At 38.4% G+C, this 19,399-nt stretch overlaps 4 protein-coding genes across 4 annotated transcripts; 3 read left to right on the top strand and 1 right to left on the bottom strand.

Annotated features, from left to right (window-relative positions):
* The first annotated feature begins 457 nt into the window (after positions 1-457).
* LOC133725935 (uncharacterized) lies at positions 458-4,457 on the top strand. The gene is made up of 5 exons (XM_062153351.1): positions 458-1,618; positions 2,465-3,096; positions 3,221-3,505; positions 3,592-4,291; positions 4,403-4,457. The coding sequence occupies exons 1-5, from the start codon at positions 680-682 to the stop codon at positions 4,421-4,423; spliced, it is 2,577 nt and encodes an 858-aa protein (XP_062009335.1). The 5' UTR covers positions 458-679; the 3' UTR covers positions 4,424-4,457.
* Positions 4,398-17,953, top strand: LOC133725936 (uncharacterized). Its single transcript, XM_062153352.1, has 8 exons — positions 4,398-4,457; positions 14,551-14,976; positions 15,054-15,269; positions 15,400-15,492; positions 15,574-15,684; positions 15,786-16,082; positions 16,182-16,656; positions 17,743-17,953. The coding sequence occupies exons 2-7, from the start codon at positions 14,554-14,556 to the stop codon at positions 16,635-16,637; spliced, it is 1,596 nt and encodes a 531-aa protein (XP_062009336.1). The 5' UTR covers positions 4,398-4,457; positions 14,551-14,553; the 3' UTR covers positions 16,638-16,656; positions 17,743-17,953.
* On the top strand, positions 9,618-10,135 carry LOC133726667 (uncharacterized). The gene is made up of 2 exons (XM_062154265.1): positions 9,618-9,828; positions 9,918-10,135. The coding sequence occupies exons 1-2, from the start codon at positions 9,633-9,635 to the stop codon at positions 10,133-10,135; spliced, it is 414 nt and encodes a 137-aa protein (XP_062010249.1). The 5' UTR covers positions 9,618-9,632.
* On the bottom strand, positions 17,184-17,752 carry LOC133732319 (ABC transporter B family member 11-like). Its single transcript, XM_062159851.1, has 3 exons — positions 17,732-17,752; positions 17,592-17,651; positions 17,184-17,495 (listed from the first exon to the last, which is right to left on the bottom strand). The coding sequence occupies exons 1-3, from the start codon at positions 17,750-17,752 to the stop codon at positions 17,184-17,186; spliced, it is 393 nt and encodes a 130-aa protein (XP_062015835.1).
* Positions 17,954-19,399: the final 1,446 nt, after the last annotated feature.

Below are 19,399 nucleotides of genomic sequence, written 5' to 3'. Positions count from 1 at the left end.
GCTACATGTAAAAATGCCCACGAACAAACAATACTCATGGCAACTGATGTCTACAAGTGTACTGGACATCGCTTCTGGAATAGAAATCGATGCAAATGTTCACGTAGGTATTGTTCGACATATACTTTATTAAGCATAAAATGTGAAAATATGAAGAATTAGACATACCTAACATATAAAAATATGATGATTATAACGATTATACATCGATTTGTTTTTTAGAATCGATGTTGGTTGTTGTCTGGGACATCGGTTAAAAACGCGCTTATACTGATGTCTATATCTTTCTCTACACCCACTAAGACATCGGTCAAAAATTAGTTTAACATCGGTTCTGGACAGATGTCTATGAACAAAATTCTAGTAGTGATACGGTCTATCTGACAATGGTTATGATGAACTTCTAGAGATGGTTGGTAGTCTTTTACCTGAAGATAACATCCTTCCAAGTTCCTTATACTCAACAAAAAAATTACTCAAAGCTTTTGATCTAGGCTATGAGAAGATTCATGCGTGTGTGAATGATTGTTGTTTATTTAGAAAGGATCTAGAGCACAAGGAAACTTGTCCGAAATGTGGCGCCTCTCGATGGAAAGTTAATAAGCGCACCCAAAAGATTGAGAAAGGAGTTCCTGCTAAGGTCTTGAGGTATTTTCCAATTATCCCTAGATTTAGGAGAATGTTTAGGGATGCTGAAAAGGCAGAACAACTTACTTGGCATGAAACTCACAAGAGTCAAGATGGCAAAATGCGGCATCCTGTTGACTCGCTTGCATGGAAGAAGATTGATAGTAAGTGGCCTGAATTTGCAAAAGATCCTCGTAACCTTAGACTCGGTCTTTCATCAGACGGATTTAATCCATTTGGTGATCTTAGTTCTAGATATAGTTGCTGGCCTGTGGTCTTGGTTGCATATAACCTCCCTCCCTCTTTGTGCATGTCCAAGGAAAATTTGATGCTAACATTGCTCATCCCAGGTCCTAAGCAACCTGGGAATGACATAGATGTGTATTTAGAACCACTCATTGAAGATCTGAGAGAACTATGGATCAATGGGGTAAGTGCTTACGATGCATTTACTAAGTCTGTATTCAATTTGAAAGCTGTATTGATGTGGACAATAAATGATTTCCCTGCTTATGGAAATCTGTCCGGGTATTCAACAAAGGGAAAGAAAGCATGTCCGGTATGTGGTGTTCAAACATCCTCTAAATGGCTGCCAAATGGACGAAAACATGTGTACATGTGCCATAGGAGATTTCTTGCACATGATCATCCTTATCGGCAGAATAAGACTTGGTTTGATGGTACCGTTGAAGATAGAGTGAGGCCTAGAAAGCTGACTGGTTCAGAAGTATTTCAGGTGGTGAAGAATATTAAAAATGATTGGGGTAAGAAGAATAAAGTTTGCAGCAGAAAAAAGAAAAAAAAAGTTGACAGAGATCAAGGTAGAAAAAGGAAGAGAAATGAAGGTGAAAGATGGGTTGTGAACGAAGGGGTTGATGATTATGTTGATGATGTTGATGGTAGTGGTGATGACGATGATGGTGACGATCCTACAAAACTTTCAAAAAGATGGAAGAAGAAATCAATATTCTTTGAGTTGCCATATTGGGAGGTAAAATTTACTTGCTTTCATCTAATTCTTGTTGATTTGTGTTTTTCTGTTGCATTTTATGGTAAGGGTAAAACTATAGTATGTTAACATTTCTCATACATCAACTATTTTTACCACTTTAAGGACTCATGTTACCACTTTGAGGACTAATATTACTATTTTGAGGACTCATATGGTAAACTAAGAAAATTTACCACTTTAAGGACTCATGTTACCACTTTGAGGACTAATATTACTATTTTGAGGACTCATGTGGTAACTAAGAAAATTTATCACTTTAAGGACTCATGTTACCACTTTGAGGACTAATATTACTATTTTGAGGACTCAAATTACCACTTTTAAGGCAATTGTATGCATGTCATACGTTAACATTTTGTAGAATTTTCCTTATGGTAATATCCTTAATAATATATTTATTTGTATTAAAAAAATTTGAAGCCAAATCTTCTAACCTAACAGACCAATTTTACAAAAGAATGTGGGTTGCTTAAATAAATTTTGAAAGCTGATAGCAATGTACTTTGAAAGCAGAGAGCAATGTCTTGATATATAGTAGAGAGCAATGTATTTACAAAGTGTTTCCAAAATATGGTTACTGTATATTATTGGTAGAATGTTGCATATTATACATTGAAAGCTTTATTTCTACTAATGTAGTCTATTTTTTGTTCTCTTTCACAAAGTACATCCATACTTATATGCTGCATATTATACATTGAAAGCTTTATTTCTATTAATGTAGTCTATTTTTCTTCTCTTTCACAAAGTACATCCATACTTATATGCTACATATTATATACATTAACAGCTTGTATTAATACAGTCTAATTTGCTATATTGCAGACTTTATTATTACGGCACAACTTGGACATGATGCATATTGAGAAAAACATTTGTGAGAGCATCATTGGAACCTTATTGAACATGAAGGGAAAGACAAAGGACAACTTAAATTCACGCAAGGACTTAAAAGTGATGGGGATTCGAAAAAAGTTGCACCCAAAACAAGATGGTTCCAGCAAATCTAAAAGTGATAAAGCACCTTACGTGCTCTCAAAGGCAGAGAAGAAAATATTTTGTAGAAGGCTAGCAAAGTTAAGATTGCCGGACGGTTATTGTTCTAACCTTGCAAACCGTGTCTCCATACAAGACAACAAGATTATGGGTTTGAAGTCACACGATTGTCATGTTCTGGTACAACAAATTCTAGCTGTAGCTTTAAAAGGACTTCTTCCTAAAGGACCAAGGATTGCTATATTCCGCTTCTGTGCTTTTTTCCATCAATTATGTCAAAGAGAGATTGAGAAGAAAAAAATAGGTCTGCTTGATGATGATATTGCTGAGACTCTATGCATGCTTGAAAGGTTCTTTCCTCCGTCTTTTTTTGATATTATGGTTCATCTACCGATTCATCTTGCACAAGAGGCTCTTATCGGTGGTCCTGTACATTATCGTTGGATGTACCCTTTTGAAAGGTGAGATATGAGTTCTATTAATTATTTATTGGTCTGTCGTGAACTGCATTATGTACAATTTATTGCTGATCCTGTACATTAGTGGTAGTAATTTTGTTTTCTTTAATTTTTTTTTTTACTTTAGGTTTATGAAGGATCTAAAAGGATATGTCAAGAATCGGTCAAACCCTGAAGGATGTATAGCAGAAAAATATTTGGCTGAAGAGATAACACATTTTTGTACCGGATACATTAAAGAAGCAGCTGAGATAGGTGTTCAAACAAGACGCAATGAGTCTCTTGAGGATGAAACAATATTGGAAGGGCGACCACTTGGCAAGGGGAAACAAAAAGCAATAAGTTCTTCTATGTTAGAGATCGCTCATCAATTTGTATGGACAAATACTACAGAAGTAGACCCATGGAGAGAGTAAGTTTGATTTCTGTTTTGAACCAGTAAATTATTAGTTGAGTTTAACGCTACTTATTAATTCTTCTACATGTTATTTTGACCAGAATGCACAAGGAAGAACTGAAGTGTTTAGATTCACATCTTGAAGATAATGAAAGCCTTTTAGAAAAGAGACATATGAGTAGTTTCAGTGGATGGTTAGCTGATAAAGTTAAGTTTGGCGATTGTAGTAATATGTCTGATATAGTGAGGTGGCTTGCTTGTCGGCCTAAGCAATATGTGGTGTCCCATTCAGGCTTCATTATTAATGGGAACCGATTTCATACAGAGACTACTGAGAAGAGCGCACAAAACAGTGGGGTGTCCGTTGAAGCGGACACAATGTGTCGAGCAAGTGCAAGAGATAATTCACAAAAGTTGGACAGAGTGTCATATTATGGTGTTATAAGAGATATAATTTTGCTAGACTATCGCAAATTTAAGGTTCCACTCTTTGATTGTTATTGGGCAAACATAGGGACTGGTGTCAAAGTTGAAGATGGTTTCACATTGGTTAACCTCCACAAGGGGCATCATCAATTTGACCGAGATCCCTTTATTTTTGCATCACAAGCAAAACAAGTTTTTTATTCAAGAGAGAGTGATATGTCAAATTGGCATGTTGTACTTAGAGCACCGCCTAGAGGTTTTTTTGAGAATGATTGTGTTGATGAGATTGCTTATATGCCAGTAGATGTATCACAACTAGACCTAGATCTTGAGGATGAAGAATGTTATAGATACAATAATGAGGAAATCTATTCGGTAATTGTATGAACTGCATGTTATGATATTTAAATAAATTCATTTGCATGATGTTTGCTGATTACTTATATAAGTGGTGAGATTCTAATATGTTTTTTTCTGGCTGAACAGAGTGAAGGTGACTCTGACTGACCTATTTCGGCAAAGCATCAGCACAAGTTATTTGGTAAGATCTATTTTGGTTTGTGGTACAGATGAGGTTGCTTTACATGTCACATATATGTGCATATTAGCTAAATGAATACATGTGCATTTGTGTCAACATACAAATTGTGATTTTTTTTCTTTTTTTCTTTTTGTGTGTTGTTTATAGGATTTTGAAAATATGAACGGTGTATTCAGAGTTAATCGTTATGTATTTAATTTTGAGTTTGAACATGGGTTTTAGGATAATGCTTGATTTCGTAGAAAGATTCTATCTTTACTCAGTTGGTAGTAGTTGGGTTTTCAAATTGAATTGAAGCAATGGTTTCTAAAAGTTTGCATAAGGAACAAATTGGCACATTTAAGTCTTGCCATAATTATTGTCACGCCCCGAATTTTGAATAATAAATTCAAATCCGAAACATGAATAATTACAATTACAAAATCCAAATCTCGAAACTTCGAGTTCATTATTACAATTCACTCTCACAAGCAATATTGTAAAGCTCAAATGAGCATAACACACCTCACAACGTACAATTGCTGTAAAACTCTAACAATTGCTCTAACCGCACGATCACCGTCCTGGTTCTCCTGTCCTGTAGGATTACCCGCTACACAATTTGAATAGTGTACCGGGAGTTGCAACAACACAAAACCCGGTAAGCTTTTTACAGCCAGTATGAGTAAACAAGAAGAACTGTTGATTTAATAAAATACATTTCCTTTAACTCAAGTATAGAAATGTAGAAACATCACAATTACAATGATCACCACAAAACCACTTCACTTTCTCACTCTCATATATATATAAATATATATATATATATATATAAATATTATACACTTATGAGTCACTCCCCGTTACCCTCATAAGGTCACTCAACATTTGGCAGACAGACTAGAGCTCTAACTGATCGTTTCCACCTACCCGGCGCGAGGGCGTGGTTCACGATTTAATGCTATTAGTTTCCACCTACCCGGTACAAGGGCGTGGTTCACTAATAGATGCCATGGTCACCCCCGTGACCTATTGATCTCCACAGATCAATATATCTCAACAAATCAACAATTTATTGTTTCTCAACAATAAATTTAATACCTCTCACAATATTGTTGCTTTTCAACAATAAACTCAACACAACCATAACAGTACATAATATCTCACAATTTCAACAATACATATTATTTCACATAAATAATATATATATAGATAGACATTCACACAGGAATGCCCATTAATACCAACTATAGTTCATATGATTGCAACAAAATAAAGCAATTAATTGTATTGGGTTCGTAATATGAACCACGTGAGGTTTACTCACCTCGATATTCCCGCTGCGTCTTCAATTCAACACAATACACACCGAAATCTTTCACCCAAGGGAGACCGTCAATCACCTAATCACACATGACCTTATTTTAGCCAATAACTCAAAAACATACTCAAACGACAATCCAACGGTCGGATTGAAATTAAATGATGATCCAACGGTCGGATCCTCACGGATCGCCTTTAGGATCACCCTCCAAAAATCATCACGAAGATCCAACGGTCGGATCTTCCTGAATCGTCCTTACTAACATCTTCACAAATTTATACAAAAATCCGACGGACGGATTCTCACGAATCGCCTCCCTAATCACTGTTTTGCATTTATACGAAGATCCAACGGTCGGATCTTCGCCCATGACCACACAAAGTCACCGGGACAGTCATACGATCAACATATTAAAATTTGAAGTAAAACCGATGGTCTGATCTTCGCAGATCGTAAACCGAAGATAAACGTAAAAACGTTAAATAGTAACGTCAAAACGTAAATTCACTATTTACCAACTTTTTCTAACATAACCTTGTAATATACCAAAACGCTCGTATGGATGCATAGATCATCGTACAGATAATATAAACTCAAAATATGGTCCGACGCGCCGCCACATGCGGAGGTCAGACGGCGGTCAACGCGGCGGTCAACGCCGGCCAACCACCTCAGATGCTAAAGTTGTCAACTACAAACTTCTTCAAAATACAGAATTGAACCACTTTAATACCTGACTTTTTCTGAGACAAGGTCTAGATCGTCCTAGATCAAGCGTTGAAGTTGGATTAATCTCGGCCGCACGATCAGATCCTAGATTGAATCAGAGGCGTCCAAAAAGTCAAACCTTGATCTAGCGGTCTACACTCAAAATCGTCATGCAAGGCTTATATGGGGATGATCAGGGGAAGGAGGACAACCCAAAAAGTCGAAGAAATCTGCCGGGTAGTCGCCGGAAGTAGGAGATCCGGTCGGGTCCGAATCCGTTTGGCTGAGCATCTTCGATCCAGGTCTGGGGGCAGCGGCTCGACGAAGCGATGGGAGGGGACGGCTGGGCGTGGAGCGGCGATCACGGGGGAGTCCGGGTCCGGGGCCGGAGGAGGCCGGAGGGGAGAGAACCAGCCGGGTCGGGTCGAACACGACCCGCCGGGTCTGACGAGAAACAGAGGAGAGAGAACGGAGAGAGCTGGGGGCTTTTCCGCAAAAAGAACTTTTTTCGTCCTTAAATGAAAATAAAATCAGAAAATTTCCTATTTATAGAAAATTCCCAATTTTCGAAAATTCATAACTTAATCATACGAACTCCGAATAATGCGTTCCACATGTCCACGAACTCGTATCGACGAGCTCTACAACTTTCATGAAGGAAGTTTTCCCAATTTTGGACGTATAAAAAGTCAACTTTGTTGACCCCCTAAAAACGTTCGTTTTCGAAAATAAAATCGTTCGAACTAATTCCACAACTTCTCCAAGCTTCGTACTCGCTCCTACTATCGTGAAATCATTTCTAAAATCCATGGAATTTAATTTGGATTTTTCGGGGTATTACAATCTACCCTCCTTAAAGAAATTTCGTCCCGAAATTTGAGCGTAAGTCAATTCCTCTCGATTAAGGTTGACCTAATCATAAAATCTCCATCTTTTCCAAATCTGTAGTAATCTACAAAGCCACAATCCTTTGTATAAAAATACATTCCTATGGCCACTAAATCCTTTCATCACAAACGTGAACGCACAACACAACTGCTCAACATCACTCCATATCAATTACACAAAATCATCACATGGATCATCTCATAGATCCTTACATAGATCTTCACATAGATCATCACATAGATCTTCACATAGATCATCACTCTGTACTGGCATACAAGCACAGTAAACACTCCCACAAAGCGTTTCGCTACTCCATTAGCATCACGGTAAATCTCTATAGTAAAACTTAAGCATGCACTATTCTACACAACCATAGAGATGCATCACTCAAAACAAATCATCCCAAAAAGCACGCCAATAAATTATGTCACCCAATGATGATGACTTGGGCTTGCTCAATCCCTGGGCTAAGCACTAGGGCTGGCCAATTGAGCCTGAAGAAATCGGACCATCCACATTTCGAACCGGCCCAAACCAATTTGGGTTTAACATTTGGGCCTACTAATCGGGCCGAACAATTGGGCTTACCATTTGGGTCTACCATTTGGGCCTACCATTTGGGCTTACTATTTGGCCCACAACTTTTTAGCTCGGCTACGGTATGAAATTGTACATACCATAGGTATACCGTATATACGTATGCATACCATACAGACCGTATATACGTATGTATACCGTACATACCGTATATACGTCCGTATATCAAGCATATACGAGATCCAAAAATATTTGTAAGAGGTAAGGTTTGAACTCCCGACCTCGAACACGAAGGTTTTGCTCCCAACCACTGAAGCAAGAGCTGCCTTCATTAATATATGCCCACGTGTTATATTTATTATGTCATAAGCGACATAAATAAAATAACGGGGAAGGCAAGGTTCGAAACCTCAACCTGCTGCACAAAACTTTTGTCCCCAGCCACTGGAGCACAAGCTGTGCTTAATATAATGTGTACAAATTTTATACTTATTATGTCATAAACGAACATAATAAAAATAAACGAGAGGCGAGGTTCGAACCTCAGACCTCTTGTACACGAACTTTACACTCAACCACTCGAGCACGGCTGCTCACGTTATTATCCATACCAATCCTTTTATTTAAACCAACTGTTTCAACAATTCGGCCCAAAACATCCAAGACTGTTGCAGAAACCCAGCCCAACGTATCCAAAACTGTTACAGAAATCCGGCCCAACTCATCCAAAACTGTTTCAGAAACTCGGCCCATCATGTCCAAAACTGTTTCTGAAACTCGGCCCATCAGGCCTCCACCCACAGCTACAGTGATGCCTTGATCCGAGACAGGCCCAAGTACGGCCCACTTGTGTCACGGCTTATCCCTTCCGTGATTTACGGCAGTCAAATCTGCTTTCGGCTACAGCTGTCTGCCACAGCGCCTCGAGATTCCCTCGGTCCCCTTACACGCTCTCCACGCGCCAACAGCTTTTCCGGGTTTCGGGGCGACTTTAATCCAACGCGTGGATTCAAATTCTGAGATCGTTCATCCAACGGTGGAGATCTGCTCACCTTGTTCTATAAATAGGTGCATTCTGGAGACGCGACTGTTCACTCCAAAGGAAAAGAAATTTTCTTCCGAGCTCAAGCCTTTCTCTCTCAACTCTTCAGCCTTTCTCTTCTCAAATCCCCAGTTTTTCACTCTCAGATCTTCAATCTTTTCCTCCAAATCTTCAATCCTTCTTTCTCAGATCTTTTCTTCCATTTGAAGATTCGATCTCATCTTTCCTCTGAGAATCTCAGATCTCCAATCACCAGTTCAACAACTCCAATCCTTCTAACAAAATCTCCCTCAAACACTAAACCATGTATTCCTCGATTTTCACATCCTCTCACTCCATGACCCAAGAGCCACGAACTCTGCAACTAATGGAGCTCCAAACCCCGCAACAAATGGAACCACAACAACAGCAACCAACAGAGGAGGGAGGAAACACCCAAGCAGCTGGAAGTAGTGCCAACATGGATTTCTGGCGAAGCCGTACCAGGTGGATTCCTACTCCAGAACAAATAAGAATCCTCAAGGATCTTTACTACGTCAAGGGATTTAAGTGCCCAACTACAGAGCACATTCACGAAATCTGCCTCCAGCTGAACCAGTATGGACATGTTGAGGGTAAGAACATTTACTTTTGGTTCCAGAACGTCAGGGCTCGAGAGAAGCAGATGAATAGGTGTAAACAGGCTGCTCCAGTGCCCATGGAAACTAGTTCTCTTGGTACTGGTGGATCCATTGATCTCAATTTTGGGTCCACTGGTTCTACTGGTGCTGGTGGATCCATCGACATCAATTTTGGGCCAGCTGGTGGATCCATTGACATCAATTTTGGGTCCACTAGTTCTACTGATGATGGTAGATCTATTGATCTCAACTTTGGTTCCACCTATTCTACTGGTAATGAAGGATTTCTTGATTTAAATTTTGTTTCATATTCTTCCTCACACTTCAACACTAATACCAGTACAACTCTTTTGGCACAACAGGAGGACAAACATCCCTGCAACAACGAGGAGGAGATCACCAGGAGGTTCAAACTCTTCCTCTGTTCCCCGTGCACGGCGAGGACGTCTTTGGTAACCTGAAGGCTACTTCCGAGGAAGGTAGCGCTTTTGGTTACTATTCTGGTGGCTCAGGCGGTTACCACAGTGGCTCAAACGTTTCTCTTGAGCTCAGCCTAAATCCATCCAGAGCTGCTGACTAGGCTTAGTATAGCATAGTCCTCGTTTTTTTTTTTTTTTTTTTTTTTTTTGTAATATAAAATCAATAAGATGGTGTGAATGTTTTCTTTTCTTTTTATTTAACCAACAACAACACCAAGGATCGAACCTTGGTCACCCAATACTATTTTCAAAACCATAAACAACTCTACTGCACACTTCTTTCATAATGATGCAATAAAACAATCACTCAAAAAGAATCCAACAATCAAATAAGTCGCATCGAGGTCTAGCTAGTATCCTCTGAGTCAAACCAAACACAAACAATTTCATCGATAGGATTAGGGATTTATAAAGCTAAACACATCCTGAGTTAGCTAGGAAAAACCCACGTCTTTAGAGTTACTCTTACAACTCTTATAGAATCTCGATAATTCCATCTATCAATTGCTTCAACAAAAACTCACCACAATTCAATCCCTAACATTTAGCGATTCAGAAATCGAATCAAACTCCATATCACATAGTAATTCACTTGAACCACTATGGATACCTAACAAAGTCACTAAAATCAATATCTGAAATTGCGTTTAACTATATCACCTAAAATCAATCACCAAAGGCAAACCCTTGCCTGACTCTAACATGTCCTCCATGCTTCTTCCTGCACCATACATAGGCCTCAAAATTTAATTTCATTCACTTGAACAAAACTATATTCACAAGTCACGGTCAGGTCATCAACCCATGGTGTTCAATTGAATAAATTTCAAATTCAGTTTTCCTTGTGAATCGTAACGTATCGTTCCAAAATGATGCAAGCAACATCAACCACGTATATAAAACACATCTCGCGAACTCAATTCAAATTCCGAATCACCAAAACTACTACTAATTCCAATTCTACCGACAATCTTAATTCTGAAGGAATTATAGTACTCAACGGCAACCCAAAACAATGGTCTCTCATCTCTAACCATCGAGCACAAAATAAAATTCTTGTCTCGCACCTTAAACCCTGCTTAACAACTTACAAGCACAAGGAAGAAGTAACCGCAATAATTTCTTCCCTAACCTCAACCCTACTAACCAACTCCACAAGGACATCTCATTACAAAACAAGATATTTAATCCTTGATACGTACATCCCATCCAAAAACATTTGTATATCCAACTTAAGAAGGAAAAATCTCTATCAATTTATACTCGTATCCAACCTAGGTACGTGCATAGATCCACATCATGCCTTCAACCAAACACTTCAACAATCAAAAGAACCTCATTTCCATAAAACAATCCTCGTTGACTTAACAGAGTTGAATCAAGAGGTTCCTATTCCTCAAGGATTGTAACTCGCGGCTACTGAACTTATTCCCATACGAACCTACAAGACAACTGTAAGGTTCTAAGTACAACCCCTTCGAATATCCATCACCTAAGGAGTATAGTATGCTTGGCTAATACTTGTATAACACTTAAAACACAGTATAAGTCAAATACAAATTCATATTAACCAAGTCAATACTATAGGGAAGGTATTCACGTTCCTAAAACGACCTAGCGGCCTAAACAACTCCCAACACTCACGCATACCCAATGACTTAGCCAATACCGAAGAGCACACGATGGGGATCCGCTGCAGACGGGCCATCACTCGGAAGGTATTGACACATCACCAAATATGCACCTTACGCTCTGATACCAAACAGTCACGCCCCGAATTTTGAATAATAAATTCAAATCCGAAACATGAATAATTACAATTACAAAATCCAAATCTCGAAACTTCGAGTTCATTATTACAATTCACTCTCACAAGCAATATTGTAAAGCTCAAATGAGCATAACACACCTCACAACGTACAATTGCTGTAAAACTCTAACAATTGCTCTAACCGCACGATCACCGTCCTGGTTCTCCTGTCCTGTAGAATTACCCGCTACACAATTTGAATAGTGTACCGGGAGTTGCAACAACACAAAACCCGGTAAGCTTTTTACAGCCAGTATGAGTAAACAAGAAGAACTGTTGATTTAATAAAATACATTTCCTTTAACTCAAGTATAGAAATGTAGAAACATCACAATTACAATGATCACCACAAAACCACTTCACTTTCTCACTCTCATATATATATAAATATATATATATATATATATAAATATTATACACTTATGAGTCACTCCCCGTTACCCTCATAAGGTCACTCAACATTTGGCAGACAGACTAGAGCTCTAACTGATCGTTTCCACCTACCCGGCGCGAGGGCGTGGTTCACGATTTAATGCTATTAGTTTCCACCTACCCGGTACAAGGGCGTGGTTCACTAATAGATGCCATGGTCACCCCCGTGACCTATTGATCTCCACAGATCAATATATCTCAACAAATCAACAATTTATTGTTTCTCAACAATAAATTTAATACCTCTCACAATATTGTTGCTTTTCAACAATAAACTCAACACAACCATAACAGTACATAATATCTCACAATTTCAACAATACATATTATTTCACATAAATAATATATATATAGATAGACATTCACACAGGAATGCCCATTAATACCAACTATAGTTCATATGATTGCAACAAAATAAAGCAATTAATTGTATTGGGTTCGTAATATGAACCACGTGAGGTTTACTCACCTCGATATTCCCGCTGCGTCTTCAATTCAACACAATACACACCGAAATCTTTCACCCAAGGGAGACCGTCAATCACCTAATCACACATGACCTTATTTTAGCCAATAACTCAAAAACATACTCAAACGACAATCCAACGGTCGGATTGAAATTAAATGATGATCCAACGGTCGGATCCTCACGGATCGCCTTTAGGATCACCCTCCAAAAATCATCACGAAGATCCAACGGTCGGATCTTCCTGAATCGTCCTTACTAACATCTTCACAAATTTATACAAAAATCCGACGGACGGATTCTCACGAATCGCCTCCCTAATCACTGTTTTGCATTTATACGAAGATCCAACGGTCGGATCTTCGCCCATGACCACACAAAGTCACCGGGACAGTCATACGATCAACATATTAAAATTTGAAGTAAAACCGATGGTCTGATCTTCGCAGATCGTAAACCGAAGATAAACGTAAAAACGTTAAATAGTAACGTCAAAACGTAAATTCACTATTTACCAACTTTTTCTAACATAACCTTGTAATATACCAAAACGCTCGTATGGATGCATAGATCATCGTACAGATAATATAAACTCAAAATATGGTCCGACGCGCCGCCACATGCGGAGGTCAGACGGCGGTCAACGCGGCGGTCAACGCCGGCCAACCACCTCAGATGCTAAAGTTGTCAACTACAAACTTCTTCAAAATACAGAATTGAACCACTTTAATACCTGACTTTTTCTGAGACAAGGTCTAGATCGTCCTAGATCAAGCGTTGAAGTTGGATTAATCTCGGCCGCACGATCAGATCCTAGATTGAATCAGAGGCGTCCAAAAAGTCAAACCTTGATCTAGCGGTCTACACTCAAAATCGTCATGCAAGGCTTATATGGGGATGATCAGGGGAAGGAGGACAACCCAAAAAGTCGAAGAAATCTGCCGGGTAGTCGCCGGAAGTAGGAGATCCGGTCGGGTCCGAATCCGTTTGGCTGAGCATCTTCGATCCAGGTCTGGGGGCAGCGGCTCGACGAAGCGATGGGAGGGGACGGCTGGGCGTGGAGCGGCGATCACGGGGGAGTCCGGGTCCGGGGCCGGAGGAGGCCGGAGGGGAGAGAACCAGCCGGGTCGGGTCGAACACGACCCGCCGGGTCTGACGAGAAACAGAGGAGAGAGAACGGAGAGAGCTGGGGGCTTTTCCGCAAAAAGAACTTTTTTCGTCCTTAAATGAAAATAAAATCAGAAAATTTCCTATTTATAGAAAATTCCCAATTTTCGAAAATTCATAACTTAATCATACGAACTCCGAATAATGCGTTCCACATGTCCACGAACTCGTATCGACGAGCTCTACAACTTTCATGAAGGAAGTTTTCCCAATTTTGGACGTATAAAAAGTCAACTTTGTTGACCCCCTAAAAACGTTCGTTTTCGAAAATAAAATCGTTCGAACTAATTCCACAACTTCTCCAAGCTTCGTACTCGCTCCTACTATCGTGAAATCATTTCTAAAATCCATGGAATTTAATTTGGATTTTTCGGGGTATTACAATTATATTATTTGAAAGTTAATACTGCTGGAGGTGATTGGTATTAAGAAATTAAGAACTTTGGCATAGGAACATAATTTAGCTCAATTGTTTAAGTCTTTTAGTAGCGAGAGTCGAACAATATTAAGGTTTTGAACTTTAATTCTTGCCATATTGGGTTGCTGCACATGTGATGGAAATGCATCTTTTCCTGTTCTGAATTAGATTTCCTAAGTTTGGAATTTTGGTGTGTGCACAAATAATTTTGTTTGACTTCTAGACTATGCCTTCTGGAGAAACCTCAAAGAAAGGTGCAAAGAGAGCCAAAATACATGATAAAGCTGCACAGACAGCTGATGTTTCAGTTGGGCAACAAAGAAATGATCCAATGAGAGAATCTGAAGGAAATTTAGGTTGTCCGCCTCGTATGCCAACTGAAGCAGAACCTATTTCAACTGAAGGTCAAGCTACAGAAAAGCCGAAAATACCACCTAGAGGTAAAGCAAAATTGTTGGAGATTGGCAAAAAAAAAAGAAAACGTCCTATCCTAGTTGAATTCAATGAAAGAGGCCAGCCAATTGGGAAAAATGCAGCTATATTCTCCTCATTTATTGGATGCACGGCAAGAGAGCTGATACCAATAACTTCACCGACTTGGAAAAATTTATCAGATTTGTTCAAAACTCAGATTTGGGAGCACATAACAGTAAGTTTTTTTCACTAAAAAAATAGAACGTTACATCAATCCATACATGTTCACCTACTCACTCATTTCTTTTGTAGACAAGTTTCACTGTTGACGAATGCTATAAGAAAAATGTTATTCGAAAGATGATCAAGCTTTGGCGAGATAATAGATCCAATGTTATGAAAGAAGTGGAGAAGCAAGCCGAACTTGTAGGCCTACAACGTGCTGCTACCCTTTTCAAACCTAATAATGTAGAATCTATGAATGAGTGGCTAGCTCTTGTCAAAAACAGAACTAGTCCGTCATTTAAGGTGCGTTTTACCAATATTTTGTTATTATTCAAGTCTAATTCTAGCAATCTCTCGATAATAATAGAAAAAGTAGCTAGACTTGCCTATATTTTATGGGTTTTTAACAACTATGATCACTTGTTTGTCATAGGAAATGTGTCAAAAATTCAAAGCAATGCGGGCAGAAAGAACTTTACTCCACAGAACTAGTAGAAAAAGTTTTGCCTGTCTTGAAGAAGAATTAGTAAGAACAATTTGGTAGTTGATTTCATATGAGTTTTGTGATCTGAGATGATAAATACTATTTGTACTTATTGATTTGTAGAGGTCACAAAGTGAAACCCCAGATGCAATAACAAGGTCTGATGTTTGGATTCATGCTTACGAAGCGAAGAAGAAGAAGGATTCAGATGTAGTTGAGGATCCAGAAATAGTGGTAAATATACTAATCTCTTGTTTTCATTTTTTGAGACTATTATCTTAGGTGTAAGACATTATACAAGTCTGCTTATTCATTTTTCAATTATTTATTTTCAGAAACAAGTGAAAATGTACAAGGCTGAGCAAGAACCTTCAGAGAAATGTTCTTTAAAAGATGATGCTGTTGCAAAAGTACTCGGTCCTGATCCACGAGGACGAGTAAGAGGGTTGGGATTTGGAGCGGTCCCTTCAAAGGCAGGTTATCAAACCAATGTTGGAAACAAAGTTGCTAAGTTAGAGAATGCTTTATTCACTCAATCACAGAATATGCTTGCTCAATCACAAGAGATTCAACAATTGAAAGAGATAGTTGGAGCTATTTTGGCACGGACAGAGAAAGAGGGGAATAACCATGTAAGTCTTCAAGATACAAAGTATATATATATTTTTTTTGTGTTATTAGTTGTATGATACATTAATTAGGTTATTGATTCCTTATTATTATAATAAAAGGGAAGTACCAGTGGTCAGCATTCTGGTAATCAGCTTTCACAACAAAAAGATAAGGAAAATATAAGTGTGACCGTGCGAAATTCTGAAACTGAGAGACCACAAAGCAGGCACAGTAAACAAAAGAACTCAAGTGTTCAACATTCTGTTGATGAGGGGTTGCAGAGCAAAGAAAAGGAAGGTGCAAGGACCAAGGGTATTAAGAATGATCATAACAGAATTGAGTTATTAAATTGGTTTCAGATGGGAGAAGAAGTTGTTGCAAGTGCAAAACTTGAGTCAAAGGATCCAAGTGCAGTGGTCCATCACGTGCCTCTTGGCCACGAATGTTGGAAAGTTTGGGTTCTTGATGTTTTTGAGGATATAGCTTTGTATCGACCAACCAGCGAGTTTGGAAAATTGAGTATGGCTCAAGGAAGTACAATTGCATGGCCGATCAAATACATCAAATTGGTTTAGCTAGTCTTCAAACTTTTAGGTAATTTATTATATCATATCTTTTTCTTCCATATCTTTTATGCAGAGATAATGTTAATTTTGTTCTCTTTGGTTTTCTGACTCTTACTTCTTAGCTTGATTTTAAATTATCTGGGTTTTCATTTAGCATCAAATTTTATTGCATTATTGGAAAGTTTGAAAGAACTGCACTTTGTTTGCTAGATTTTGGGTTGTATATATATATAAGCTTATGTCCAGGTTCTGTTTTAGAGAGTTCATATATCTTTGCTGAGTTGGGAGCTTGGGTTTTACTTTTGGGGTAATTGGAGGTATGGAAAAGCACTATGATACTCTCTATCTTTTAGTGTTTGTTGGTTTATTTTGTTGTTTTTATGTCACTAGTTGCTATTTACAGAAAAAAACTGTGCTGAAATATTAGGAAACTGAACTTGGTACTGTTATTGGAAAATTGACATATATCTTCATACATATATATATATATATATATATATATATATATATATATATATATATATATATATGTTTAACTTAGATGATCATTTGCTTTTACATGGTTTGCCGAGTACTTGAAGATTCATGCTTTCCTTTCTCTGCAATTACTCCATTTTTCACCACTGCTATTAAATCTGCACCCTTAATCGTGGATAAACGATGTGCAACCACAACTGTGGTTCTATCCACCATAACTCGATCTAGTGCATCTTGAACCACTCGTTCGGATTCAGCATCAAGAGCACTAGTGGCTTCATCTAGTAGTAATATCTTTGGTGCCTTCATTATCGCTCTTGCAATAGCCACCCTTTGCTTCTGTCCACCAGACAGTTGAACCCCTCGCTCGCCCACTATTGTATCATAACCCTGCATTGTTTTGCAAACATAATGTGCTTTAATATTCAAAAGATACTATTTCTAATGGCTAAAAGAAAACAATAAAGTTTTTAATTCAGTAACTACATGTTGTAAACTAGTAATGAACTTGTGGGCATTTGCCAATTCTGCTGCAGCTATATATTGCTTTTGTTATTTAACTGTGTTTTACATTCATAACAGAGACTTCCAGTTTTTGAAGTATATATTAACAAGCTCCGTTTTACATTCATAACAGGGACTTCCATTTTTTGAAGTATATATTAACAAGCTCCGACTGATGACAAATTTCTTAGAGAGATAGTCGAGAGATTCCGCATTTGGGAGTTGTTCAAAAGATGATGCGGTATATTTTGTAATGCTATATTCTTAAACTCAAGTTTGCTACTAATTGTACTTAGTTAATTTGTAGTAGATTGGATATGACAAGTTTGTTAAAACATTTTCTAGTAATTATGGTATATATATATATATATGTTGATTCACCTGTACTTGAGCTTATTATTCTTGCTTAAGATTACAAAATGAAATGTTAATTGACCATTTTTGGATTATGAGCAACACCATGCATGAAACCTCTTTGTCACAAAGACTTTTATGGCAGGCTATGTGCGTCATAAATGACATATAAAATTGATAGAAAAGCCTTTTATGGCGTGCAAACTTGGCCGTAAAAAATAGATGATAACTTCTTTTACGGCATGTCAAGTGTGCCGTAAAAACAGTCTTTCACGGCATGCTAAGTGTGCCGTTAAAATAGTCTTTCACGGCATGCGTAGTAGGCCGTGAATAGAGTGATAGACAGTCTTTTACGGCATGCAAGGTGAGCAGTAAATAAGTGGTCAGAAAGTCTTTTACGGCGTGCTTTATTGGACATTCACGGCGTGCAGACATTCTATAAATCAAACTGGACGACTGTTGAGAGTACATTTACAGCGTGCTTGGATGCACAATTACGGCCCTCTTATGTGTGCCGTTAAAAAGGAATGTCTTTTACGGCTCGGGCATTTACAGCCTGCTGTTTTACGCCGTAAATACCCTTTTACGGCGCACATTGTGGGCCGTGAAAGACCATTTTTGGTGTAGTGCTAGGGCTTTCCCTAGCTAATCTTGTATGGCACTCAGTTCAAATTTTTCGTTCAGATAATTCAACTGAAATCAGAAATAGTACGAAATGAACTATTAGACCTAGCCAAAGCAAGAACAATTAGTTGTACAGATCTCTGGAATGAAATTGAAGAAACTAAGATCGAAATTTACCGAAGGCGAGAATGGTCTTCAAGTCCTTGGCGGAGGGGCTGGCGTTGCCTCCCAAAACAACGAGCAAATACGCGTCAACAACCTTCATCTCCACTCTAGTTAAGGCTCAGACGCGACGGTAGATTGGAGGCTGATAGAGCTTGTGGGTTTTTCGGCAGAATTTAGGTTTATATACAGAATGGTTTTGTGCGGGAAAAAGAAGTGGGAAGTTTAACTTTTGGCAAAAAAAATTAGGCGGGCCAGCATAAGTTTGCTCATGGTTTTTTTTTAGGTTGTCTTTGTAAGGTTATTAGGACACTATGATAAAAATGTGTCCTTATAGGGTGTCCTTATATCATATTATTGTAGTAGTGACACCACCCACCACTGTGCCCGAATTATCCCTAAGCACAACTCCAATACCACCAGAATGGCTTGAAGCATCGTAAGCCCCAACACAATTAGCCTTAAGTCAACTCGGCTAGCCACAGAGACTTGAAAGTAAGAAAAATATTGGTTTCATATCGTATTAATAAATCGCATATATAGACGAGATATCTGCTTCTAATCATGGTGTTAAGTTTATGGTTTAGGGTAACTACGTACTACTTATGGCTAGCCGTTGATACAAGGCTAATTAAGCAAAGATCGATTCG

Source organism: Rosa rugosa, chromosome 1 (genome assembly GCF_958449725.1).
Source record: "Rosa rugosa chromosome 1, drRosRugo1.1, whole genome shotgun sequence".
Classification (NCBI taxonomy): domain Eukaryota; kingdom Viridiplantae; phylum Streptophyta; class Magnoliopsida; order Rosales; family Rosaceae; genus Rosa; species Rosa rugosa.
Note: the sequence above shows the minus strand (reverse complement) of the source record. Positions and strands in the feature narration are given on the sequence as shown.